The 26050-nt window shown below is 45.8% G+C and overlaps 1 protein-coding gene across 1 annotated transcript in view; it reads right to left on the reverse strand.

Moving 5' to 3' along the window:
• Window positions 1-1639: 1639 nt before the first annotated feature.
• Window positions 1640-26050, reverse strand: part of LOC106492072 (calpain-8-like) — a 28184-nt gene continuing 3773 nt past the window's right edge. Inside the window, exons 3-21 of the mRNA XM_067292908.1 lie at window positions 21237-21355; window positions 19791-19924; window positions 19323-19491; window positions 18344-18427; window positions 17390-17475; window positions 15955-16029; window positions 14776-14936; window positions 13893-14068; window positions 11880-11891; window positions 9933-10144; window positions 9261-9297; window positions 8502-8567; window positions 7513-7570; window positions 6883-6947; window positions 5903-5971; window positions 4455-4533; window positions 3443-3559; window positions 2794-2852; window positions 1640-1889 (exon numbers count right to left, since the gene is read on the reverse strand). Coding sequence (XP_067149009.1) covers window positions 1866-1889; window positions 2794-2852; window positions 3443-3559; window positions 4455-4533; window positions 5903-5971; window positions 6883-6947; window positions 7513-7570; window positions 8502-8567; window positions 9261-9297; window positions 9933-10144; window positions 11880-11891; window positions 13893-14068; window positions 14776-14936; window positions 15955-16029; window positions 17390-17475; window positions 18344-18427; window positions 19323-19491; window positions 19791-19924; window positions 21237-21355 — 1802 coding nt within the window. The 3' untranslated portion in view covers window positions 1640-1865. The remainder of the gene's footprint in view (window positions 1890-2793; window positions 2853-3442; window positions 3560-4454; window positions 4534-5902; window positions 5972-6882; window positions 6948-7512; window positions 7571-8501; window positions 8568-9260; window positions 9298-9932; window positions 10145-11879; window positions 11892-13892; window positions 14069-14775; window positions 14937-15954; window positions 16030-17389; window positions 17476-18343; window positions 18428-19322; window positions 19492-19790; window positions 19925-21236; window positions 21356-26050) is intronic.

Genomic DNA, 26050 nt, shown 5'->3' on the forward strand with positions numbered 1-26050 from the left:
TGGAGGGGTGAAGATTTCCGTTGTTGGTTAGCAGGCAAATATCTACCACGAGAAACTGGTGGCAACATAAGACGGCTGTGTACACGTCATGACCAATGATACATGCACAGAGACGGCAGGGGAAAGCTTGCAGTTGCCCCCACCGGTTGTTTTTACCCTGCAACCTGAACTAAAAGGTGTTTATTTCTCTTTTACTGGGAGAGGATTTCTAAATGAGTGTAGCAAATACCATCTACTAGAAAGGTAGAGTAAGGCACTGAAACAGGACATAGTTCCCTTTTAGTCAGACAGCTATAGCCAGCACCAATGAGAAATGCTAGGAGATGCCAAACAGAAACTTGGAGGCTGTCACGAGGTATTCTGTGTTCGGAGACAAGGAGCAACCAACGTTTCCTTCCTGCTTAAGAAAAGAGCTTAGGGAAAAGCCAGCATGGAAGAAAGGACTCTCTTAAACATAGCTCTGAGGAGACAGGGAGCTAGAGCCATGGCCCCACTGCCCGCTTTGAGGGTACAGCTCTTTGTCTGCACTCCTTTGGCTCCCGGGTTGAAGTGTCGGAGACGTCATCGCACCAGATCATCACAATACTGTAAGATACAGAAAGCTTCTTCTAATTACTGAAGAGGCTGCTAGATTATCTAGCCTGCAACAAATACAGTTATTCTTTATAAGACCATGAAATTAAAGGCAAAGGGATTTTTTAAAGCACAAAGGTTTTACAAGATATTAGGGAAGGAGAGCGCTGTTAGCCAATGACTATTAGCTTCTGTTTCTTCTTTAAATCACAGTCCACCTTAGCACATCCATCACACCCAAGCTCCAAGACCCCTACAAGAGCATTTTATATTCCTCTCCTCATGTTTGCCTTTGTGATCTTCTGGACTTCAATCCCTTATCACCTGAAACTCCAAACCCCATCCTTGGGCACTGAAATATGCAAATGGACAGGTATTCAAAGGAGAAAATCTCAGCTGACGGAACAGCAGGAACGTGCCTACGGCCTCCCATCCCTGCTCCTCTGCCTGGAAGAGTGAGCCAAGCCTGACGGACAGGTGCCATCATGTTTGCCTGCTTCCCCGTTTGGGCTTGGGGCCATGTCCATGCCCGATCCCTGCGTGCTTTCAGCAGCTCCTCTTGCTCCTCAGGGCTCCTTCACCCCAGCTTCTGCTAACACTTGGCAGAGCCAAAGCAGGCAGCTGGCTAGGAAGGGAGGTGGCCAGAGCAGCGAAACAGAAGATAGCTAAGGTACATGTGCACTGAGTTTGTGCTGTTCATCTGAAGTCCCGAAGACACCTGTGGATATGCCACACCTTGGAAAATGCCACTTCCAATAAGGTGGGTACCTTCTCCCACACTGTGTGGCACTCGGAAAGGCCCATGGGCACCTAAGAAACTCTGGACAAAAAGCTTTTCTTTTTCATTCCCTGTGGCTCGTTAAACACAGTTTTTGCCCTCACTCAGAGGGCAAAACAAATGCTCGATACTGCAAGCAACAGAGATCCGTTCCTGGATTTTGAACACTGCTGAGTTATGGTACACAGTTAGAAGACAAATCAAAGCCACCCAGACCCATCTGTGGAAAGTCAAAACTGTGACACTTCAGCATGACACCAAGAAATAATCTTTGGGCAGGAAAAGGAGGACAGATCTGGATTTGCTTCTTTTATTTGCGCTTTTTTTGATCAGGAACATATGTATCTTCTAACTAACAGGAGATCATTTCATTTTTCATTGGGCTTAAAATAACTTGCCAGTAATCAAAAAAGGTTTCTCTCTCTGCTGTCTGTGATTGATAGGCAGAAGCCAAACAAGTCATTCCACGGTTGTAAGAGCTGCAGAGGTCTCTGCTGAATTCATCTATAGTGCTTCAAATCAGTGTGCAGCACAGCCACTGTGGGAGAAACAGAACAAGGAGTTAGATCGTCTGGAAGGGCCACGGCAGGGACACGCTATCATGGCTCTCGGTAATGGGCTCTGAGAGAACATGCTGCGGAAGACTGGAACTGTATTTTTATGCTTTATGTGTAGGATCCATCTGCGCTGGAACTTTGGGGAAATTTATTGCTGGGATGGACTTCAGACATTGCATGTGGGGTTTCTCTTGAGGAAGGACAAAGTTCTCCAGGGCAAGCTGCATGCTCTTTTAAAATTCTAGGGCCAGATTATGCAAGGTACGCAAACGTAATTGGATTTAAATAACTCTGACTGAAGGCCATAGGGCTTCCTAGCCATCCTCCCCCCTTTACAGCCAGTCTTCAGCTGAGAGGACTAATTCAATGGACCTCTTGGGGCCCCTTCCAGCTCTGTTTCCTGTGATACATTTGGATTCCGCAAAGGGAAGACTGAAGCTGATTGCTTTTATTACAGCTTCAACAGGAGAAATTTGCATTAACAACAATAAAAAGAAGACCTGGCATCTTAAAAGGTCTCTTCTAATTCTGGCAGGTGGTTCAGGTCATTTTCTGCCAGACAGGAACAGTTTTCTACTGTCTGTTTTCTAATGCATTGACCACTGCCCCCCTGAAAGTGGACAGTAAAACACACGGTGAAAACATTTCCTCAAACAACTTTAGGTGTTTTGAACATATCTTTACTTTTTTGCTCATAGAAAGTAAGTGTTTGGTCTACTAATCTGGACAAGCCTTCTGAGCTGATGAGCTTTTTTGCATAAGTAAACTTTCCCTTTGAATCAGTATTTAATTTAATACTTACAACAGTCATTTTACAGAAATGAATTTTAGTGGTGTCCATTGTTACAGCTTAACCACGTGGTATTTTAATTTGACTAGCCTCACCTCAGCCAAAGAGAGCTGGATGACTCCACTCTTGTCTTTGTCTAGGAGCTGGAACACTTCTAAAAAGCAAGAGAGGGAAAAAATGCATATAAACCACAGAGTTTGGCATATAGAGAATCCCTGTCTGACAAAAGGTAGACGTCTGGCCGTTTGCCACGACCTGCTGCAGACCTACTGAGAATATTACAGCTGTTCTTCTCCTTTCCTCTTACAGGTAATTTCTAAGCCACTTCACAGGGCAGAATAGCTAGATCTACAGCAGCAAGCTGGGAGTTGGCAGCAGGACAACTACAAAATCTAACACGCTCGTATCTGATATGATTTGAGGGGTGCACATGTAAATCAGGTCTGAGTCAGCACTCTAGATGATAAATGGTACCATTTAGAGGAGATGGGACAACTGGGGGCCACAGCACTGAACATAAAGTGTAGATAGCCATAAACCAGAAGAGCCAACTCCATGGCCGCTCAGACGGAATGGCGTTTGCCATTTCTCTGCTGCTTTTTGAAATAGGCACATTTTTGCTGGCTCCCTCACATTTCCACGCACTTTGCCACATTCAGAGTTAAAAGACACCAAATACTTAATAAAAACCCAAAGTTATCAGGAATCCTCCTTGGCTGATGGCACTTGGCTGATGGCACTTACTGAACAGGGTCTCCAGGCGGATCATGCAGGCCACAAAGCCATCAAAATTGATGGTCAGTTTGCTGCTGGCATAGCGGACGGCAATGCTTTGCTGCACTTGATCGTTGAGAGTGAAACCTGAAGGCACAGGAAGCACACAAATCACTGCCGCAGCAGGTTAATACGCTGCCTTTGATGTGAGTCGTCTGTGGACTCCTGCAGCCGCAGGCACACCCGGAGCACGGAGGGGGTCCATTCATCCCAGAAGGTCTGCTGGGCACCTTTAAAGCCCATTGCACTGCGGTGAAGGCAGCCACAAAGCTCTCCCCCAGCATTTTGTCAAACTGCATATTTAACATTGTTTCACAGCATTACCAGTCCTCTGGTCCCCATATAAACCCATGATTAGTGAGTCTAGAGGATCCAGATAAAGAGCAGTGATGGCAGCAGAGCAGATTGCTCACGTAACACGTTGGGCTTTATTCAGACCCGTATTAGTGCTATTTGCGTCTCTGGATCATTCACATAGCACTCCACTGGGCACAAAAGAGATCAAAAAACAGTGCTCCTCTAGATGTCCCCGAGCTGGCAAGCCCTGCTGCAAAAGTGAATAGCACAGATCAGAGAGGACACGGTTGGGGCATGCCTTGATAAAGCTCGCGCCATCTCTAGTGTGGAGGAAGGTGGTGGGAGGAAATGAAGGGAAAAGAGGCTTTGGGCATAGCTTTGAGAGAGGATGGTTAGACTGGGAAATAATGAGGCCAAAAATAGAGCAAGTAATAATCAGATGGACAAGCAATGATCACAGCATAGACAAAAATATTAATGGTTGAGAATGCAGAGGAGAGGATGGGGTTTGACGTATATAACAGCAAAAGCACTTAGCGGCAAGTCGGGAAGCAAGAGCGGCACTGGCAACACTGCGATCTAGGAGACAGAAGCAGAGCAGTTAACATGCTCTGCTGGCCTCCCAGGGCTTGTTTTTAGCGGGCAATCACAGTGGCCAGAAAGCCTCCCCAGGCAGCATACCCACCCGCCTCGCTGAGGGCGTTCCGCATCTCATGGAAGTCCATGGTCCCGGAGTAGTCACTGTCCACTTTCTTATAGATGGCCTGTGGCAGAGGAACGAGGGAATGTGGCAGCTGCTTTTAAAAGCGCGCCTGCACAGCAGCGGGGTTGTGCGAGCACAGGCGGGCAGGCTCTGACTTCCGCAGCTGTATAACAACAGCAGTGAAGACATGGTAACATGAATTCACCAGGGGCTGGCAACCAGAATGAAATATCAGGGCCCTTCTAGGCTCTAACCTTGGTTTGCTAGTCCACCCTGGAGCCCATGCCCTGCCATAGGCCCTGCTCTTGTAGCTAGACTGATCATGCCTGCCTGCGCTGCATCCACACCACCACTTTGCTGTGCAGACACAGCCTTAGCTTTCCCATGGGCTGGGACAGACGCTGCCCCTATCAGCCAAACCTTCTACCCTTTGAAATGTTAGCGAGAAGGGAAACATTTCAAGTAGCTCCTTGCAAGCAAGACGGACTGGGAAGCACATTCCCATGGGCTGGCAGCCTGCCTGCCTTCACGTTACCTGGTGACAGACAGAGCATTGAGGAAAATACCCTATCATTTGGCAAACACCACAGCAGACAAAGTCCGTTTTGCTTAATATTTCAGACGCAAGGACAGATGCTTCCTACTGCCAGCAGGTTTGTTATCCAGCACTGGAAAATACGTAGGCCTAGAGCTCAGGCTGGAACTGGCTCTGAGGGCTTGCTCTGCTGACCTAAGCCCCTCCATGGACCCAATGCCTCCAGCCTGAGGGGAGCTGAGCACTTCTTCACGAACATCCATGAAAGGTGCTCCGTGCTGAGCAGCATCAAACATGGTAGCAACAGACTTGCTTCAAAGGGATGTCATCAAATAGCACAGGTCCAAGTTCGACCTTCCTTTAAACTGCTTGATTCTTGGTGAACTTCTTGGGATATTAAACCCTCCATCAGAAAAGTTATTGTAGCATTTCTACAAGATTTTAAAAATACAAAGCCAGGCTTTTGGTAGATCCTGAAAATGTATGTTTCTTGTGTTTGCTTCAGCAGTTAACTGGCAAACTCTAGCGCCAGAACATGTCTCAGCGACCCTGGTGCTCAGGCGATAATGTAACACACCACAACAGCAGAGACAGGCAGCAGCTTTAATAAAGCAAGCAGCCGAGAGAGACTCTGTCTTTTGTCCAGCAGTGAAAGGGAGTTAATGTGGCTTTTCAGAAGGTATTGCAAATTATGGAGAATGGCGGGGCTAAGGTGAAAGAGGCTCTGCTTGGGCCCTTTTAAATGGAAGGTGCTTCTGAGCCCTGGATCAAGCTCCAGCTGCGAGAAGGGAAGCTTACATGTATATCTGCCTTTGGTGGCTTAACCCAACCTCACTTCTGGATCTGTACTTCAGAGTTGAGAGGGAAGGGGAGACAGTCAGAAATAATATCTTACCAAATACTTTTGAATCTTCATCCAAAGTGTCTTGACTTCTACAAGTCCCAAGGAGCCAGTCCCATTCATCTGGGGTTGTTAAGGCAGGGTTCGAAAATCAGGATTCCTCTATCCTCACCAAAGCTGGAAGACAACTAGTTCTGACAAAAACAAATCACTCAGCACAGGGTAATCTTAATGCCACATTAGCTCTCCTTTGTAAAGTATCTCCATCTCCTACAGACAGGCCCACACTTTTATATTTGCTTAGGGAAAGGCATGCCAAGACTCTCCAGGCTATCTGCACTCTCAAGGAATGATTTACGGGATTGCTGAATACACAAGCGTGATTAGATCCACCCATATTTTGTACGGTTAACAGTGGATTAAAGTCCTTCAGGAAACAAAGCATCTGCCTTGGGGTGGACCCCTGTTAGACACCAGAGGCAGGAACCGCGAGTGAACTGCGAGAGCTCGTCTCAGGCTACGCCGTCGTCTGCACGTCCCTCAGGGCCCTGCACATCCCTTCCTGCAGAAGACTACGCACACGCTCTTGGCTTTCCCCCTCAGACAGCTCCTCCAGCCCCTCTCTGCCCCTTTCAGCCCCGTGCTGTGTAGGGAGAGCCTGACTGTAGAGACGGAAGTGGAGGTTGTGCTTAAAACCCAGACTCCTGCCAAGCACGCTGTCTGTGTGTCTTAACCTGGCCCCTGGTCTGGGGCGCCCAGGCTCAACGTCCTGGCTTCTCTCCACTGCTGCTCTTTAGGGAAACGTTTAGGCAATGGGAGACGTAAAGCCGATGAGAGAAGCAACCGGTGATGAAACAGTTGAGGTTGCTGCCGCCCTGAGCTGACAGAGCTTGCTCGGCTGAATTTTATGCCTTCGGTCAACAAAGACACGTGTGCCGAGGCAATGAAATGCAAACTTAGCCTTATCTTATCAGAAAAACTTGCAACAGAGATCCAGAAACTTTAACAGTGATGAAATGACATTTAAAGGATACATCTAAAAGGCTGATCATCTCCCTGCAAGTGTTAATGTTGAATCCATCGCTTTTAATATCCTTTCCTGCACACAAAGGAAGCAAAAATCAAAGTCAGAAGTACTTTTAGACCAACATTTCTCCACATGCCAGCCACATCAAAATCTCTCTAGCACGGTAAATGCTCGGTCATCTCTTCCACTATTTCCTCCCAGCCGTCTCTCTCACTTTATGAACAAATGGACACTAAAGTGGCTGTTTTAGTGCAGGGGCAGGGGATGCTCTCATTTTAGGGGGTGGTAAGCCTCTATCTGCCCACAGAAATCACGCAGCAGCACAATAAGAATAATTTCCCCTGGTGAAGGGGGAGCGATTTGGCAGCTCTTTGAAAGGGAGTGCCGGATGGTATTTTTCCCCCGCCCCGTATAAGAGGTTCAGCAGGTCAGAAGAAACTCAGCGGGGCTGGGCGGCGAGAGGAGCAAGGCGCTGGCGGGTCCCTGGCCGCATGCGAGGCTGCGGCACCGCTGGCCGGGAGCTGCCTCGTCCTGCCGCGGCTCCCTCCCCTCCCGCTGAGCCCTGGCGCAACTCGTGTGCCACGCTGCAGCAGGTGCCTGCTGCCCCGCTCAGCCTGCAGCGCACAGTGCAACTCACGCTTTGCCAAAAGCTGGTTCAGGATGGTTTGAAGTTCAGCTGCAGTCACTTCACAGTCCTGGGCAGGAAACACAGCACATTAACGGCAAAAGCAGTTGAAGCAAACTGCCTTCATTCTCTGTCAGACATCTGGAGACTATCATACCTCCAACCCTCTTCTAAGGTGGGTAAATCTTTACTTCTTTTCTAACGCTTCCCATTTTCCAGCAGACAGCCCATGGAGGAGATCCTCAGAAACCACAAGTATTTCCTACCCTTTCAGATGGGAAATAAGCCTTTTGTCAGGTGCCGTGGGGACATGACCCAGCAAATGTTAACTTTTTACCAGGCTTGGCTCGACTGATTCAATGTCTCAGTTTCTATCGCGACTAAAGGGGTTCGGGATTGCATTCGAGATCTTCCAGGCTTATGGAAACTACAAGCAAGCAATACCAAAACTCCCCTCTCACCAGACAGAAAAGCCTTTCTAACTCTAAAGATGTTCTCATTCTTCAGTGCCTGTGGCCACCTATTCATCAGGAGCAAATGTGACGTGACAGCTGCGGGCTAGCGCAGCAGGCTTTGGCAGATACTGGCGTCTGTCAAATACAACAAATAAAGAGAAATTTCACCCAACAGTTTTCTAATTCTACACTAAAAGGAAGGAATTGCCCAAGTAGCCAGTTGTCACAATTAGGTGCTAACTCCACAGATAATTTATTTCACCATGGAACAATATTTTCACAGTCACAACTCCCATCAGCCCTATTTTCAGAGCTATTCCTTGCCTTGCATTACCGAGTGAACAAGTCACGTTCTGCACCGATAAGAGGAATAATGTAGTAGACCTGTTCTATTGTAGAACAAATTGAGCTGGAGCTGTGAGCTAACAGAAGGGGAGAACTGCCTGGTTTCCGAAGGCCAGACAGTAAAAGGAATTGGCAGGCCAAATATTTGCATGATCATAACAGAGAGGTCACAGTCTTTTTCTTTCATTTTAGTCCCCTTACCTCTCCCGAAAGCTTGTGAAACGGAGTCTTGAACTCTTCAGCTATAACTTCGTTATCGACATGAGGCTGGAGGAAAGAGATGATCAAGAATGTGATTTATGACGTGGTACTAGAAAGTGAGATATGGGTGTCATAAAGCAACTTTACAGGGGACCGTTTACAACCATGGAAAATATCCACTTGCACTGCAGCAGTGGCAAAACAGAAGCGCTCCTTAAATCAAGACCGGTCAGGGGGTTGCCTTCATTTGGGACTAACTGCTTTCCAAGACTGAAAATGTTTTGAAAAAGCTTTCTTGCAGTATCAAAATAGTCTTATAACTACAGAGCAAATGTTGCTGTACCCGGCTACAGGGAACATGTGGGTGTCTTAGTTCACCAGTTCCTTGGAAGTACAATTTTGCAGTTTCCCTCCGGCTTCAGCAAGACTATTTGTTTCTATGAAAAAGATCATTCTGTGCCCTCCCCCCGTCTCCTACCTATATTACACAAAAGGACAATTTAAGGTGTTCCTACCCTGTCTACAAGGGTGCAGCTTCTGTGCCTCATGGGCACAGTTACATGAAAATACACGTGAAACTAAGCCAGAGAGATGTGTAAAGAAGCCCTGTAACCAAAATGTTTTCTCCTGAGCCCAAACATATACTGTGATCAAGTAGCACAGTACTCAAGAGAACAGTAAAAATCTTACATCAATTTTACCGCACCTTGAAAGAAAAGTGTGTTAGAGAAAAACAGTCTGCCCAGTTAAGGTGTTTACCTCATACGGTTTTGCAGCCACCACATCACCAATCACCCTAAGGAAAAAAACAAATAAAACACAACAACCAGTAATGACTAGTCTACCATTTGCCCATAAAATAATTAAGAAAATAACATGTTTTAATACAAAAGGCATTGCAAAATGCACAGAACAAGCCTCTAGTTTCCCCGCTTGCGGTGCTCCCCATTTCACCCCTGTCTGTACCACCTCATTTTAAGATAGTTTCATTGGGAAATCCAGCTTTCTTGTTCATTAGAAAACCCAGCTTCGTTGTTCTTGCCTCGTATCCAGACTCCTCGGTTTTTCATTCACCGGCTGCTATTGATGAAACAGCCCTTTTTAAAACCATCTCTTCATCACCGTACTCCCAGGTCCTTCCCTGCACTCCTTAATAGGGGCAACTTCTACTTTGTAGCCCTGGGGGCTCTAGTTAGGACATCGCTGCTTGCTGGAGGCCATCTGATAAGCCGTGACTGTGTGTTATGGATGTGTGTGCCATACAGGGAAGACTAGGTAATCAAATACGTCCTAGAAATGGGTCTCTTTGGCTGGTTAATTGCTGGTTAAGGGGAAGCGTAGGGCACGGGACATGGGTCTCTCGCACAGAGTGCAACATTTTCCTTCGTGTCTCTCACCAGCAGAAGAGGACGCTTTACAGAAGATACTTACCGAGTTTTAGCCTGTTTCTCAGAAAAAACTCGAAGGCAGAACTCCCCATTTTTGTCAGGCTCAAAAGTGGAGGGCACAATGATGTACTCGCCCCGGGGCAGCTTCATGCGCCTGGAGACTTCGCGCTGTTTGACGTATTTGTCAGACCTGGCTGCTGGTTTGTTCCTTGCAAAGAAATCGCGGTTCAGATGAACATCCGTGTTGTTTTCCAGCTGTGGAGAACATGTTTTTGTTAGAAACCATTTGACAATTGACTGGTAAGCCAGACACCCTGCTTCAATTCCATTGCTTAAAAGCCATCTCAAGAAGTTTTTCTTAGCATGAAAAAATAAATCCCTGAGTGACAGCGTAAAAGATAAGCACCAGGATTCTGTCATGGGAAACAGTCAGGCAGATAATGAGAAGGGGAAAAGTGTCTTGCTCTATAAAGACTATCTTTTCACATGCCTCTTCACAGTGGTATAAAGATAATTTAAAACATCATAACATTCACTCAAATTTGGTCAAATTAGTACTTGCTATACAAGTTGTCCCACCTATTGAGCATTTTTTCCTTTCATAGCCTGTTCATGAAAAAGATTTTGATTTTACAAATGCATTTCTTTGGAGCAATTTATGGTCTGTGATAGAACTCCCAGTTGCATAGGAGTTATGCTCTCTGATTTCTTTAAACAGACGGAAAAGAAGAGCAAACAGGACAAAAATACTAGCATGAGGGTGAGATTTTTCAGGTCAGATTAGAGGATTTAGCCAACTTCTACTAATAATATTAAAGATATGTACATAGCCCTTTGGATTATGGGGTAAACAGTACTCAACTTTTCCGTAATATCCATATATCATTAAACAAGTGATACACTGTATAGCTCACAAAGTACTGATGGAACAAGGAACAAGGAAGTAAGAACAGCATCTCTGCTTTTGAACCTCACAGTCCTGATTTTTGCTCCACAGGGATGTCCTTCAACAAGTATGAGCCAATGATCCACAAAAAGAGTTGTATGTTTGACACAGGCTGTGGAACATGACATACTGATAAAATTTCTGCCTGTCTAAGATCAGAGCATACAGAGGTGTTATCAAACACTTTACGATAATTCAGTGTTTTTCTCATAAACTGTAGCGTAACAGGGGTTTTCATCTTTTTCTGTTTTGAAGACAAGACTGGATTTGGGATTTTTTTCAACACCCCCATCACTTCTCTCCACTCAAGCTTCAGCTACGTGGGGCTGCAAAGAACAAGAAGTCAGATCGCACATCTTTTTCATTGCGTACAGTTCATTTTCCCTTGCATCTGCAAGGCTGTTAAAGGAGCAAAATTAATTAGTTCCTGACCACACATTCATTTACTGAAAGAGAAGGAAAGGGTTGAAAAGCCCAGGAAACATTGGCAGCACAGACCGCTGGACTTAAGTAAATGAGCACAGGCTGTTCCTACTGCCAGATAGCCCTGGGGTCTCTTTCTTCAGCAACGAAAAGTCTCTTTACCTTGATACTGACATCTCTGAGGATTAGGGAAGGTTGAGCTGGGTTTCTTCATTAACGGCAGCCCCAGCTCAGAACAATAAAAGGAATGGAGAGTGCCCCAGAGTTTGGCATTTCTTCCAAAAAACATTAGCTACATTTTCTCACCTTTAGAGTGCAGAGACCCTGTTCTGCCTTCGTCTTTAATAAACAGACAAATTCTGACCTCTGCTGTACAAAATCAAATTTCAACAAGGATAAAGGAGATCAAGATTGGGACTCAGATCTCCCTAATAAAACCTGGTGCCCCAGTGCCTTGGAAATGGTTATGGAGAACTTGAGATATTTGTGCAGTGACAAAGGAACAAAGCTCTCCAGAAGAACTGTCATCAGCAAGGAGGAAGTCCTGCTGGTAGTTTAAATCTCCAGTGCGACAGGAGGTGTTCATTTGGAGGCTAGAAGTCTTCAGCAGAGATTACGTACCTCCGGAGGAATCTGAAAGGAAGAGAAAGAGCTGATGTTAAAGGGCTGCTACACACATTCTTCAGCCATTAGAGAAAAACATCAGATAAAGCCTCATTCAGACACTTATTGTTCATTCCCATTTACAACCATATATTGTAGTTTACAGCTCTGCATGAAGTTCTGTCTTTTGCTAGAGCTGTTCCAAAGGAAAACCAGGATTTTCAGCCAGACAAATCTGTACACCACTTAATTGCTGTTCTCCAGATATGATGGTGTGAATGATACTGTTGGCTGGAAATATTTGGATGAGCCTTGAAATGTTCAGTCAGGAGACTCAACAATCGTTTAGCCCCACCTTGCAAAACTGACCTCAGAATTTCTCAGAGCAGACCTAAAATCTGCAAGTCTCCTGTTATGGGAATGCTGATAAAAAATATAAGGATACTGTCACCGGCCATCAGCCTGAGGATGAATAGACTGTTGTAAGGCGAATGTAATGAGCAACAAATTTCAAGAGTTAGCCCTTGCTAAATCAACTAGACAGCTATGTTAATTGGTACCTCCGAATACAAGGTAGCTTTTCGAAACACAATCAATTGTCTTGGGAGCGCAAATTCCAGTGAGAGCCAAAGGGATTGTGCTCCCAAGTCACCAAAGAGCTTTTGGAAATTTCACTCGTACAACGCTTCTGGACTACCTGAGATGGCCCCTGGGACCTCAGGCCTTGTTCCTTATAGCCAGCACAGCAGAAGTCAGGAGCTCGGGGATAGGTCCTGTTACAGGATTTTTCACCACGCAGTTCCAGCTACATGACCTATAAAAGCTCTGCAGGGCAGGTGGGCTTGAGCACACACCTTTTTGCTTTCTCTTATAGAGATCTGCTTTAGATCACCATCCGTGTTGGCCTAACTGGCCTTCCTCAGCCACAGCAGCAGCTGCAATGATGTACATCTACAGCACTGAGTGACCCTAGGAACTTGGATCGTGGCTGGATGTCTACGCCAGGTGGCTTAGCAGCCACTTCGTTCAAAAGGAAGAGTTTGTCTTGTTAAGAGTCACTAAATCTCCCTAATACGGAAAAGATCACAGAGGAAGCAGATGAGATGAATTATACGTAAAGCAGAAAGGCTCTGCTAACTTCTCTGCTGTCGTGCTGAGTGATGTGAGCAGCGGGCCATCTTTAATGTGCAAATTCCAGGACAGAAAGAGGTCAGAGTGCTTGGCGCCACACAGATGGCGAGTCAGAAATGAGCACGGCTAAAACTCTCTGTGCATGCAGCTGCTTAGGCACTAGGGAAAACACTTCCTCATTTTGAACCATCCCACACAAGATACATTAGCAAAAATCAGCCATTCCCATCTGCTCCCACCTGTGCCAGTTAATGATCTCCAACCAGAGGAATCTATACAACATTTAATTGCTTTTCCCCAGATATGATGCCGTGATCAAAAAAATCGGTTGGAAATTCTCATATTTGCTTCTCTCCCCTCACATCACAGAAGTTAGAGATGTCACTGTAGAATTTTTCCCTACATTATATTTACAGAGACAGAAGCAACACTGGGGAAATCAAAAAAAAAACAAAAAAAACACCCTCCTGAACCAGAACAGTAGCATGGTAGACAATGAATCAAAACAATTTTCAAATGCAAAGAAAAAAAAATGCAAGCAACTACTGAGCACTAACGGTAGGCTGTAATCAGAGCCACTTATCTGGGATTGCCAGGCACCATGAGCCTGCCCCCATTTAGATGCTGAAAGAGAAGGCTCTCCATAAGACTGTTACAAATTAATTGCCCATACTTCTACACCTCTCTCCTGTTAAAGTGGGACAAAAACTGAACCAAAATTTGTCTCACACTTCCCGTATTATGTGCGTCAGGAAAAAATGAGAGAAGGATTTGAATCATCAGGCAAAATCCAGGTCTTCTTGAAGTGTAGTGTTCAATGTGAAGATGTTGCACATTACTAATTTCTTCCAGGGGAACAGAACCAGGGGAATAAAACCTTTAATGAGGAACAAACTATACCCGATAGAGTGAATAGCCAATACTAAGCAGAGCTTCCCCCATTTTCTTCTGTTTCCTGCGGTTCTTCTGCATCAAGCCCACCAGCAGAGTACAGCACGGCTCATTCACGCTCCCTTCGTGGTCATCGTCTGGTTTGTCCAAACGGATTTTAAACTGGGGATTGGTCCAGTATGTTTCTAAAAAGCCCCAAGGCAAAACAAAAAGGAGAAGATTTTGCTCTCATGGTAACCAAGATGGTTGCCACTTGAATTACAAAGAATGTATCTTTGGAAGAACCTTTGCCTGCAGTTTGCCCCTATGCTTCCAGTATATTATATAGTTCTATGTTTTCACGGCTATGCCAAACATCAAGTGGAGCCATAGCAAATCAAAGCACCCAGATATTTCCTGGGCAGTAATAACAAACAGGCAGGAGCTGATGCCATTAATTCCAATCAGGCATTTATCTCCAGGAGACATCCTTGGCTGAGGCTGCTATTGGTGCAAGAGGACCAAATGCCAGCAGGCCTCTCCAGAGGTCTAACCTGAAAAGGCATGCCAAACCACGCTGCCGCTGACCTGCCACACTTTCCTGGCCTGTCTAGCCCTTTGGAGGATTATTGCAGCCAGAAGCAGAAGGAGCGTAAGCAGGAAGAGCACGGAGAGGAGAAAGAAGAGAGGTGTGAATTAACTGCGCAGTGGGGAGATAATGCCCTGATGAGGAAATAAGTGTGAATTAGATCTTGATTTAGACTGCCAAGCTTTTGCTTACTATCTAAACCCTGCAGAAAGAATTTCACCTCCAAAACCTTCCTATCTAACCCCCTTCTGGTTCAGAAAGAGTTTGCTGCTTTGTTTGTTTTCTTTGTTATTTCACCAAGTGCCTGCTTGGCTGAGTCTTTACCTGGGTGTTTTCGGCTGCCCCCGGCAGTGGAGCCACGTCTCCACTGTCCATGAAACAGGGTCAGGTCCCACTTATTGACTGTGCTTCTGGTCAGTGTGTCGGGAGTCAGGTTGCAGATATTGAGCCAGGTGAAATGCGTTTGAAAATCTGAAAACGCCATCCTGGCACACAAAAAGACCGGGTGAGTTCATCACCTGTAACAGTCAGAACAAACGGATCCCTTTCCCAACGGGGCAGCAGATATCCGTGTCACAGAACTGCCCAAAGTCCCATTTAATTGAACTCTGAAATTTAGAACTGGCTTTTGGGAAACCCCATTTCCCACAGCCTGAAAGACCTGTATCTCATGAAGCCAATTTTTATCTGTGGCCATTATGCATTATGGCCTCAGTCGTACCATTTGCTGCCATGCACAGTCATGGGCAACCAGTCCCTCATGGATTGCACTTCACAAGTAAATTCACCAAAACTGGTGGAACCAAATGTGCAATAAGATGCTATTTAATGCGAGTAAGAGTTGGCCCTTCTGAAAGAGTCTCTCTGTAAAAAAAAGAAAGCCTCAGTTTGGTGTTTTGCTCAAATTTGACTGTGGATGTTGATTTTTACCACTCCTAGTATGTCTGCATGAGTGACAGACCTTTCGCATCGTGCCGTGAGCATGAGGCATGTTCTCAGCTCTCCCCTGCCTTATGTCCCACACAGTTGCTTGTACTGAAGGATGGTGGGTGTTCATCCTTTAATCCAGTCTAGGACAGAGTTTGACATGGGCTCAATATTGGTCTGTGTAATCAGCTAACTGGGATGGGCTTTCCATTAGCTCTGGGTAAATAGACTCTTCCCAAGCGGGGAATCTAGACTTTTTCATTAGCGTGTAGCATTTTGGCAAAAAACAAGCCTCAAAATATAGAGCATCTGAGGTTCATTCTTGCCACTTCATTAATTTTATTGCCATCTGGTCTCTATATTTTGGATAAGCACTAAGTTACGCAAGCTCTAATAGAAGGTAATATTTGAATGGGAATGGAGATAAACAAGAGGCTAGCAACTCACACATGTCACTGGTACCTTAGTAACCCTTTTGGTACTGGTAGTTTTTCTCCATCCAAATGAAAGGACTGTTAAAAAAGCATATGTGCACACAAAATGTCCAAAAGATTAAGCTAACGGAATGATTCTCACCAAAACTCTCCATCATTTACTTGCTTATGCAGAGCCTCTTTTTGTCTGCGATCAATATGATTCCATTCAGGAGCACTGCAGGCAAAAGACAAAAGCAACCTGTTCAGTTGTTACATTTAATTTCATGACAAGAGCAGAGAGTTAGGGTCTGTCTTGGGTTGCAGCTGACAAAGGCATATGTATTTCTGCAACAATTCGACCTTCTGTCCCCACAGCGGCAGTGCACCCAGCGACCGGACTAGACAGAGCTGGGATCACATTTCAGCTGCACTTACAACGAATGAGCCTTAAGCGGGATCATCCCTGTGAGGTGCCAGAATGCACAATGTCACAGAGACTGACTGGATTAGGTAATACGCGGGCTGCAGGTCAGGCGGAGCTTCTCAGCTGTGAGATCTACTGGAATGCCTGGTGTCCTCTCTAGGGAATTAATATAAGCTCCACTGTTTGGATCACCGAAGAACAAGCCAAAAGAGGGAATTAGAAAATACACTGCAGAAAACAGTATTTCTTCTCCGCTGTTCTGATGTTATTGTGTGACAAGCTGCATTCTGATTTGATCTGCTCCCATGTAGCTGTAAAACTCTACACCTGCTTCAGCAGGGTTGTCCCATGCTAAAACAGGTGTAGTAAAATCCGGATGTGGCATGCACATGCGCCTGAGGCAAGCTCTGAGAAAGATAAGAATAATCCTAATTTTTATCTGTATTTTCTATCCTCAAGTATTATACAACATCAGCATCAGTAATGCAGTCAGTCGGGACTGGAAACAGATCTCAAAATACTGCCTGAAAAGATATAGCCTGGTCCAAATGAAAGGAAAATCCATGCCATTCTAAAAATAAAGATAAAAGAGATGTTTTCACTGGCATTCTCATGAGACTCCAAGTCCAGTTTAAGACCAGACAGTTCCAGACACATATTCAAATTTCAGGGTCTTTAGCTGAATAGACCTTTAGCTGCACTGACCTTTTCAAGATTCTGCAGCAGAAATAAAATACAGGCCTGACGCAGAGCCCATCAACCTCCTCAGAGCTGCCAAAGAGGCAAAATGGTTTAGCTCTGTTCTGTTATTTCCCAGGAATGGAATTGGTCTGCATACTCTCCTAAGGTCCTGGCAGCATCGGTAGGATCGCTCTGGGAAACGTCATCTTGCAAAATGACATGGCTATGGCTTGCATTGTGTTGCTCACAATTAAAATGTAGACTGTTCTCTCTTATTGGAAAGCTCTGTCTGTGGCAGGGAAGAATGTCCACTGGGCAGAACAGATCAATATCTAGCCTCGCTACTGATTTAATAGTGTTTTATTCCAACTGATTTAGTGTCTTTCCTGAATGTGCTCTGTGATTTGATTAACTGCATACTCCCAATTTAATTCTGAAAAGATACCAAAATACAGTGAAGAGAGAGAGGCAGGGGTGTGTAATAACCTACTCATCTTTCCAAGCTCCAGTCCATTCCACTTCACCCCAGGGATTTCTAAGCCTCACTAGTTTCTCTGGCTGTCCTCGGTAATTTACCTAAAGGAGACACAACAAACAGAGACTGAGCACTTCCATTATTCCAATCACCATGTAGCAATTGCTTTTCAAACAGGTTAAGTATGATTTGTACTTGAGTGATACGGTCCATTATAATCTGCAAGAGTTACAAGACACCTACAGGTCTTCCACCCTTATTTTACATTCTCCTGTGCCACCAAGTGAGCTGTTAGCTGCATCACCCACGATTTCGTATAATGATAGCAACCTGCAAGGAAAAACAGCAGCTACAAAATAGCACAATATCTACATTCTCAGAAGCAGGAGGCACCTCACAACACAGCAAAGTTGGAAAGAGGTTATTTGGCATGAACATCTGGCATCTGGCATGAACAAACGATTCCACTTTCGGAGAAGCAGGAATATCTAGGGCTCCCTCTGCAGGAACAGACATCGAGGGGAGTTCCCTAACGAGGCTTTGGCACCTTTCCCCTTGATGCCAACTGGCAAAGTTCATGCTCTCGCCTCACGTGGCACAATTTTGTGGTGGAGCGGCTGCCCCCTTTCCTGCTCCTCCTTCCCTTCCCCCCAGCGCAATAACAGCTAGGGTCACCAATCTCTTGGTACAACACAGGTTACAGGCTGCACACTGTACTCCGTAAAACTACCAGTAGTGTACTGAGCCTTCAACCTGGCTAAGTATTACAGTCTGTCTTCTTTTTTTTCTGTAAGGGCTGTGCACAAGTTAGCAACATTTTTATTTGGTCAGCCCCACAGAGACCCTGGAAAGGTGAAGACACTGCACTATTGCAATCCCAAGCTGTTCTGTATGATGGCAAGGGTAAAACCTTCATCCAGGCTCGATGAGCTGGATTAATCAATGGGTACCTAGGAGAGGCTGGCTTACCTCTTCTGCTCCAGTGACGGAGTAAGAGTGTCCCTCTACCAGCTTCAGACTTGTGACTGCTTCTGTTTCAGCTGCATCAGTTTTCTGGGGCAATAAAAATATACACATTTACTGCTATACATTGTACACAAGCACACAGCTTTCATGTACAGGTGAAGATATCCAGATTGGTATCCACAATGAATATCGATATTCCCAATGCCAAGTATATTAAATAGAAGTGAGGTTCTCAGCAAAAGTTCACATCCAGAGTTTCATACCCCCATATACGCAGCCCCAGTCACAGCCGAGATTCAAGAAAGTACTGTGAAATCTCAATCTAAATCCAGACTCCCATCTCAGGCAACAGAGCCAGTCACCTACAAAGACATGTCCGTGTGAACTCAGCTCCAGACTGCCTCAGTTTGCATCCAGTATGTCCAAATCTGAACTCTGCTAACCCTACATGCCACCAACCAGGATTTGAAACAAGATTATGAAACAGGATGTGGAAGGTGTGGGGTTTTCAAAACGTACAAACATCTTTTCTTACTCAAGAGACTTTGCATTACAGGTGTTGATAATTCTGGGGATTAAAAATCAAAGCCGGAATCAGACTACAGACTCCTAGGAAGTATCTCAGAGAGTGTGTCTCCAGCAGTTGAGTATCTGGAGTTGAAATTACACAGATTTTGAATGAGCAAAGATACTCCGAGAATGAGACAAAAGAACAAAACTGAGGGAGTCCAGTTCCCAGTTCATGGCTTTAAGTGTTATCATGGACTCTCTTGTAAAAAGGGAGGTACGACAAGAGTAAATTATTTAAAACCTAGCCCAAAGGTTTTATCGCTGAAATCAGTAAAAGTTTCTCTCTGATTGTAGTTCGCTTTTAGTTCAGACCTTATGACCAATGCCTAACACTGATCTGAGCTTTTGTTACAATATGGACCACGGCTCTGAGAAGAGGAGTGAGGAGAGTAAAACAGCAGCAGCCTCTTACATTGATGGAGCAGCTCAGCAATGACCCAGCTCGCAGAGCCTTCTGGATGATTTGGTACAGGTCTGAAGGAGCCGCCTTCAGTTCATAGGACTCAGAGATGCCTCCAGTGAAATCCTCAAACGCTTCTACAGGGAAACCTCCCTTGAGAGCTTCGTAAGAGCCGTTCAACCTATGGAAGAGCAGAGCAATCCAAAGGGTAATCTCCACTTACAAACATTTGCACTGCAGAAAGAAGGGTTTGCAGTTCAGTATCTCTTGGTCTTCTGATCATCAGTGTGACTTGGGGCACCAGAAGTAAAGAAACTTGAAACAGACAGTTGGTAGTGTCCTTTATGGACCTAGAGTAAACTAAAAATGGGTGGAAAAGAGACTGCGTTTGGGTGAAGTACATTGTGCCTCACACCACAACTGCTCAGGCAGTCAGCTTTCTCCCAACCAGGAATGCTGCCTCGCAGGTAGCCAGCTTACTTGGCATAGGCCTTCTCCAGCAGGGCGCTCCAGAACTCGCTGCGCTCCGCCGAGTGGACGAAGAACAGCTTCCCGTTCTTGGTGGGCAGCCGGTCGTCAACCACCACATCCACCCACTCCCCGTACTGCCAGAACTGATGAAAAGAAGAGAGAAATCGCTGATCGGGGCTGATATGCATATAATGGCTCCATACTACCACCTTCCTGACCCTATTTAATACTGGCTCACGCGCTACTCTTTCTGTTTTATACCAGCTTGTGGCTTCTGACTGTCATCCACAGGCACCTGTCATCTAGTCCCCCTGGACAAGCTACTGTGGGCTGTCGTTCCCATGTTGGACTCCTCCTCCTTGTAATAGAAGGAAGAACTCCTCTTTCCCATCCTTGTGAGCCACTAAGTAGGCTTCTTAACATGGTATTCAAGTTTTGCAGATAGCTAATACTAACAGCACCTTCTTGCACATCTTGAATATCTGGAACATCAGCACTTCTTGAACATCTGGAACACTGTTTGTGCTCCATGTGTAGGTTATGTGGTGGAGACCACAGAAAGCTAATGGGTGCACAGGATACTCTGAAGTCTTCTTTTTCTAATCTGCTCTTTTAATGCAAGATACCTTGAAGAGATCCAATTTTCAGAAAGCGCTGAAAGCCATCCACTGAAAAAATCAAGCCCCTGTAAAAACGTTGCAAGGAGAGGTGACCCAATAGTGGAAGTACCCAATAGTGCCAATCCGCTCTAAAAATACTGGAAAATGTGAGAAACATTGCTAATATTATTTTTTTGCTTGAACACTTGAAACATTTCCTCCAGAATTTGATGTAATCCTGGATGCAAAGGAAAGAGGATCGTTTACACAATAAACCCTCTGCTGAGATGAGTTGGCAGAATGGATCTGGGCTCCAGCACACCTGCCCTCACCAGAAGACCTCCTTTAGTATTGCAGGACAAACCTACACTGCCACGTTAACCCAGCAGCAGAGCTTGTGCTTGAGCCTAACTTCCACATCCTCGACACAGCCTGGAAGGCAAAGTAGGTTGGCTTAACCCTGAAACTGGTGCACTCGCTCTCCAGGAAGGAAATTCAGACAAAGCAGCAGGGAGGGAAGGGAAGGAGGAGAGAACTTGTCAGTCTGAACTCCATCTCAATAAGCACTTCAGACATGGCTTGGCTTGAGCCACATGGCGTGATGGTTCAGCTCAGTTTAAAAAGCCAGTATACTGTCTGCTGTAAAAAAAGCACAACCTAGCCCAGTGAACATGTGTCATTTAACACGATTTAGCATTGAACTCTGCTCTTCTTTTCTCCTCCTCTTTACCCCCAACCACTTCACTTCTGCACTGTAATTCTTGAATATTTAACCTGTGCCAAAGACAAAAAAGCTGCTTTTAGCTAAATATGGGCGTATTCTCTTTTATTCACAATACGCTGATCATATAGGTACCTGGAAATGAAAGATCCCAGCATAGTCCTTTTGGAAACTCTGAGCCTTGGGAACAACGCGGTACAGAACATCTGGATTCAAAGTGAGAGATGCCATGGCAGCTAGGAGCCAACAGTCACCTAAAAACATGCAAGTTCCAAAGCAGAATAGTTCATTAACAGGGTTTTGCCAAGCTGATCCTTACACCAATATGTAATGCTCCTAGACTAAAATGCCAAGATTAAGTGCTTTGCAAGGTCCCGCCAGATGCAGTATTGGTTTGGCTATTCATTTTTGTTGTGTTCTGTTTTTTATCTATTTGGCTCATTTTCTACCCACCCAGAGCTCACAGATATCCTGGAGTCTCTGAAGCTCATAATGGTGATAAATGTCATCGTGTAATTTGGCACTCTTTCCAAGGCTTTACTGTTTTGTTTTTTCTTAATGAAGCTGTGAAAGCAGGGTCCTCTTCTACATGCTGTGAAAGCAAGATTTTTGCATGCTTTGCAATGCCTTCTGGAAAAAAGGGCATAGCCAGAGAGAAGGGATTTGAGGTATGTTGGGTTGCAAACCCCGGCTGGCAGTACAGAGTTAATGACTTGCGCATCCTTAACCAGCCCTGAGCTGCCGCACCTGGGAGAGGCAGGGGCTTGGAGGGCATCCAGAAAAGGGCAAAAGGTCTGAGTTGCTAGCAGGGTGGTGGGATTTTCAGTTTTAGCTTTTGGAGAAAGCTTGGTTGATAGCAGGAAGATTTGGGTGGCTAGTCCTTGTTAGGCCTTTCTTTGAAGGTCTGAATTTGGACCATTGCTGTTTTCCCTTGGAGAGGCAGAAATAATGGTGCCAAGTCTGGGGAAGAGTTCTTCAGAGGAGGAAGAGGAAGAGTCTTATAAAGTTAGAATTGAAACCCTTATTTTTCCAGCTGTCCCCAGCTTTCTTGCTGTCCTGACTGTTCCCGGCCCGCCGTGAAGCACAAAAGGCTATTTCTGAGCAGATGCCGGAGCAGGGCTCCTGGTGTCCCTGCTGTGTGCCTCCGTGCCCTGGGGAGACTAGAGGAAGTCTGTAGGAGTGACAAGGTGCTGCACTCCCAACATGCAGCATCTGCAAGGGCTTCCCTCTCGCCGGCTCAGGCCAGACTTTTACAGCCAGCGAAAGGAAAGGTGCGTTTGATTCACAGCTACACCAAGATTCAGTGAAATGGGACTCGGAACAAAACAATTTCAGACTCTCATCCCCATAGGATACCAAATGCCGTGTGAAATCCTTTGCAACTGTCTACAGTATCAATTAACTTCTTAACATCTGGGAGAATGAGTGACATTGGTGTGGACACTTCTGCCTCCCACAAACGTACAATGCAATTTAACTTTCCTGGGAAGTATCGGGGCAAGTCTGCTTGGAGTATTAATGGAAAGAATTGTATTGAAAGAATTGCAGTGCTGAACTTTGTCTTGAAAATTACTATACCTGCCTTGAGCAATGCAAAGTCTCATCTCTAAACCTTACTTGGGAGCCTAATATCTTTGTCTAAGCTTTTGACTGAACAAGTATTAACCATGTCTTCAGAAAGGAAGAAGTTGGGAATTGGCTGTTGTGTATTAATGAGGATGCAGGAAACTGTCCGTACCAAGAAGCTTCCAGGACGGGGTCTAAATTACACAGCCTGCCTCTTCACAGAAACACAGACTCACAGAATGGTTGAGGCTGGAAGGGACCTCTGGAGATCATCTAGTCCAACCCCCCTGCTCAAGCAGGGTCACCTAGAGCACGTTGCACAGGATTGCATCCAGGTGGATTTTGAATATCTCCAGAGAAGGAGACTCCACAACCTCTCTGGGCAACCTGTTCCAGTGCTCTGTCACCCTCGCAGTGAAGAAGTTTTTCCTCATGTTCAGATGGAACTGTCTGTGTTTTAGTTTGTGCCCGTTGCCTCACGTCCTATTGCTGGGCACCACTGAAAAGAGTGTGGTCCCATCCTCTCGACACCCTCCCTTCAGATACTTGTACACATTAATAAGATCTCTTCTCAGCCTTCTCTTCTCCGGGCTAAACAGGCCCAGCTCTCTCAGCCTTTGCTCATAAGAGAGATGCTCCAGTCCCCTAATCATCTCTGTGGCCCTTCGCTGGACTTGCTCCAGTAGTGCCACATCCCTCTTGTACTGGGGAGCCCAGAACTGGACGCAGTACTCCAGATGTGGCCTCAGCAGGGCTGAGTAGAGGGGGAGGATCACCTCCCTCGACCTGCTGGCAACACTCTTCCTCATGCACCCCAGGATACCATTGGCCTTCTTGGCCACAAGGGCACATTGCTGCCTCATGCTTAACTTGGTGTCCACCAGCACTCCCAGGTCCTTCTCGGCAGAGCTGCTTTCCAGCAGGTCAACCCACAACCTGTACTGGTGCATGGGGTTTTTCCTCCCCAGGTGCAGGACCCTGCACTTGCCTTTGTTGAACTTCATGAGGTTCCTCTCCGCCCACCTCTCCAGCCTGTCCAGGTCTCTCTGAATGGCAGCACAGCCCTCTGGCGTATCAGCCACTCCTCCCAGTTTTGTATCGTCAGCAAACTTGCTGAGGGTGCACTCTGTCCCTTCATCCAGGTCATTGATGAAGAAGTTGAACAAGACTGGACCCAGGACCGACCCCTGGGGGACACCGCTAGCTACAGGCCTCCAACTAGACTCTGCACCGCTGATCACAACTCTCTGAGCTCTGCCATTCAGCCAGTTCTCAATCCACCTCACTGTCCACTCATCTAACCCACACTTCCTGAGCTTGTCTATGAGGATGCTATGGGAGACAGTGTTGAAAGCCTTGCTGAAGTCAAGGTAGAAAACATCCACTGCTCTTATCTTCTTGTACACCACAATGAGATCTCGGCCTATAAGTAAGGTTTCTTGGCCCTACTAGAATAATAAATTGCTAGTTTAAAAAAAGCACAAGCTGACAGTGCACATTTATTTTTTCCAAGTTCAACATCATTTTGCCAGCAGCAGCTTTCACAGTTTTGTGTGCGGTTGTGCCTGCATGGTGCAGCAGCACATGCTCCCTGTCCCTGGTAAGGCAGCCTACGTAGGACCACTAAAACTTGTCGTAATACAGCTGCACGTTACAAGTCACCTTTCAATATGTGAGGAAACTGTTCCATTCCCTTCCTAAAAAGGGCATCTAGAATTTCTGGAGCGAGGGAAAATGAGGCCAACTGGCCAATGAATTAAATATTTAATTAGAATGTATTTCCAACACAGGTAGAGCCCAACAAAATGACAGCAACAAAAAACATTTCTGCTCACTGTATACATTTGAAGTTGTACTCTTTTTAGCTTACAAAAATAAAGAAGTCTTCCCAGCATTAGCCCTGCAAGGCTGTGTCACCTACGGGCACATAAGCTGCTTTCTGCTGAGTCTCATATTTCATCAATAAAAGTTTCAGACAAGTGCCAATGACAATGTGTGCTGCTGCTGTTGAATGTGCTAAAAAGGAACCAGCTTGATTCTTGGATCCCAAGTCATTTGTAATGCTGGTAAGATCCAACTTTTTTATTTTTTAATTTGAAATGAAAAATTCTGACCTTGAGTTTGTGATGCAAACATGAAACCTAGCTGTGCATATATATGCAGTTTTGAAGAATTACTTTGACTATTAGCATACTTCAAATGAAATCACTACCTGCTCACAGATGCATGCTCACAGAAGAGCATGTGGGGTTCAGCCCACAGGACACTGGGCTGCGAAGCCCCCAAAGCCAGCACTGTCCTTGTATTCATGGGAGGCGTCTGGGCCCAGTTCTCTGGTTACCACTATTTGATGCATTTGGGCCCTGCTCTATACTGAAAGCCTGTTAAGCCCCACAAACGACCGGGAGTCCCTAGAGACATTCAGGAGGTGACAGAAATAAAAAGGGGCTCGAGGTGCTTGCAATCAGTTTCTAGGCTTAGCACAAATGATGCATTGACCTCTTCTGGCTCGAGAGCAGGTAATATTCCTCAGTCCTTTAGCTTGTAAGCTGTCAAGGAAAATGAGGCTTTACTGCAGGCATTTTTTTCTTTTAATGCTATTAGAGAAACTTCTCAAATTGGAGGTGACAAGAAATGTCGCTTTTCTTATTTGTCAGAACAATTCTCCTAAAACAGAGGAAGTGATTCCCCATACTCTGCTCTAGCACCCACCAAATAAATATCCTGGAGCAAGCATATGATTGGGCATCTTATTTTTAGCCTTGGGAGCATAGGCATGCACACTGGGGAATTTTTTTAGCCATTGCTTTAGTGGTGCTGCGTTTACAGGACCAGCACTGGTATCATTTCTTGCCAATGACTTGCAGAAATTGTTTCAATCGCATTTGCACGACGCATGAGACACTAGTGCAGTGAGGTCCGAAGTGCTGCACTAAGCAGCACACAAGTGAGAAAGGCTGGTTTCTCTGCGTTTGATCTATCAGATTCTCATTACCAGAGTTGCAGCGCTCTCGCCTCTGTATGCAGTCAGGAGAGGCTGCTGCTGCTGTCTTCCGCAGCTGCGTTTTATCAGCTGGGCAGCCAGGAAAGAAGGCTGCGACAGCAGCTGTTCGAAGGGGGAACAGAAAGCGCTTGCAGCTCCATTCTGGGCGTTTGCCTAAGGGCTCTGCTTAGACGATGACAAGCGTTGGAGAAAACAGGCAAGACAGACAGTTTTGCTGTGACAGATCTCCAGGAGAGGGTGCTTACTGCCTGACAGATGCCTTACGGGCGTCAGGCCCTGGCGTGGGAGCTGCCTTTTTGGCGGTGTTTGCCCAGCGCGCGGGGCGTCCCGGCGCTCCTCTCCGCTTGCTCGTGGCTCTGCCCGTCGGCTGCACCAACAC

This window comes from Apteryx mantelli, chromosome 3, assembly GCF_036417845.1.
Source record: "Apteryx mantelli isolate bAptMan1 chromosome 3, bAptMan1.hap1, whole genome shotgun sequence".
NCBI lineage: Eukaryota > Metazoa > Chordata > Aves > Apterygiformes > Apterygidae > Apteryx > Apteryx mantelli.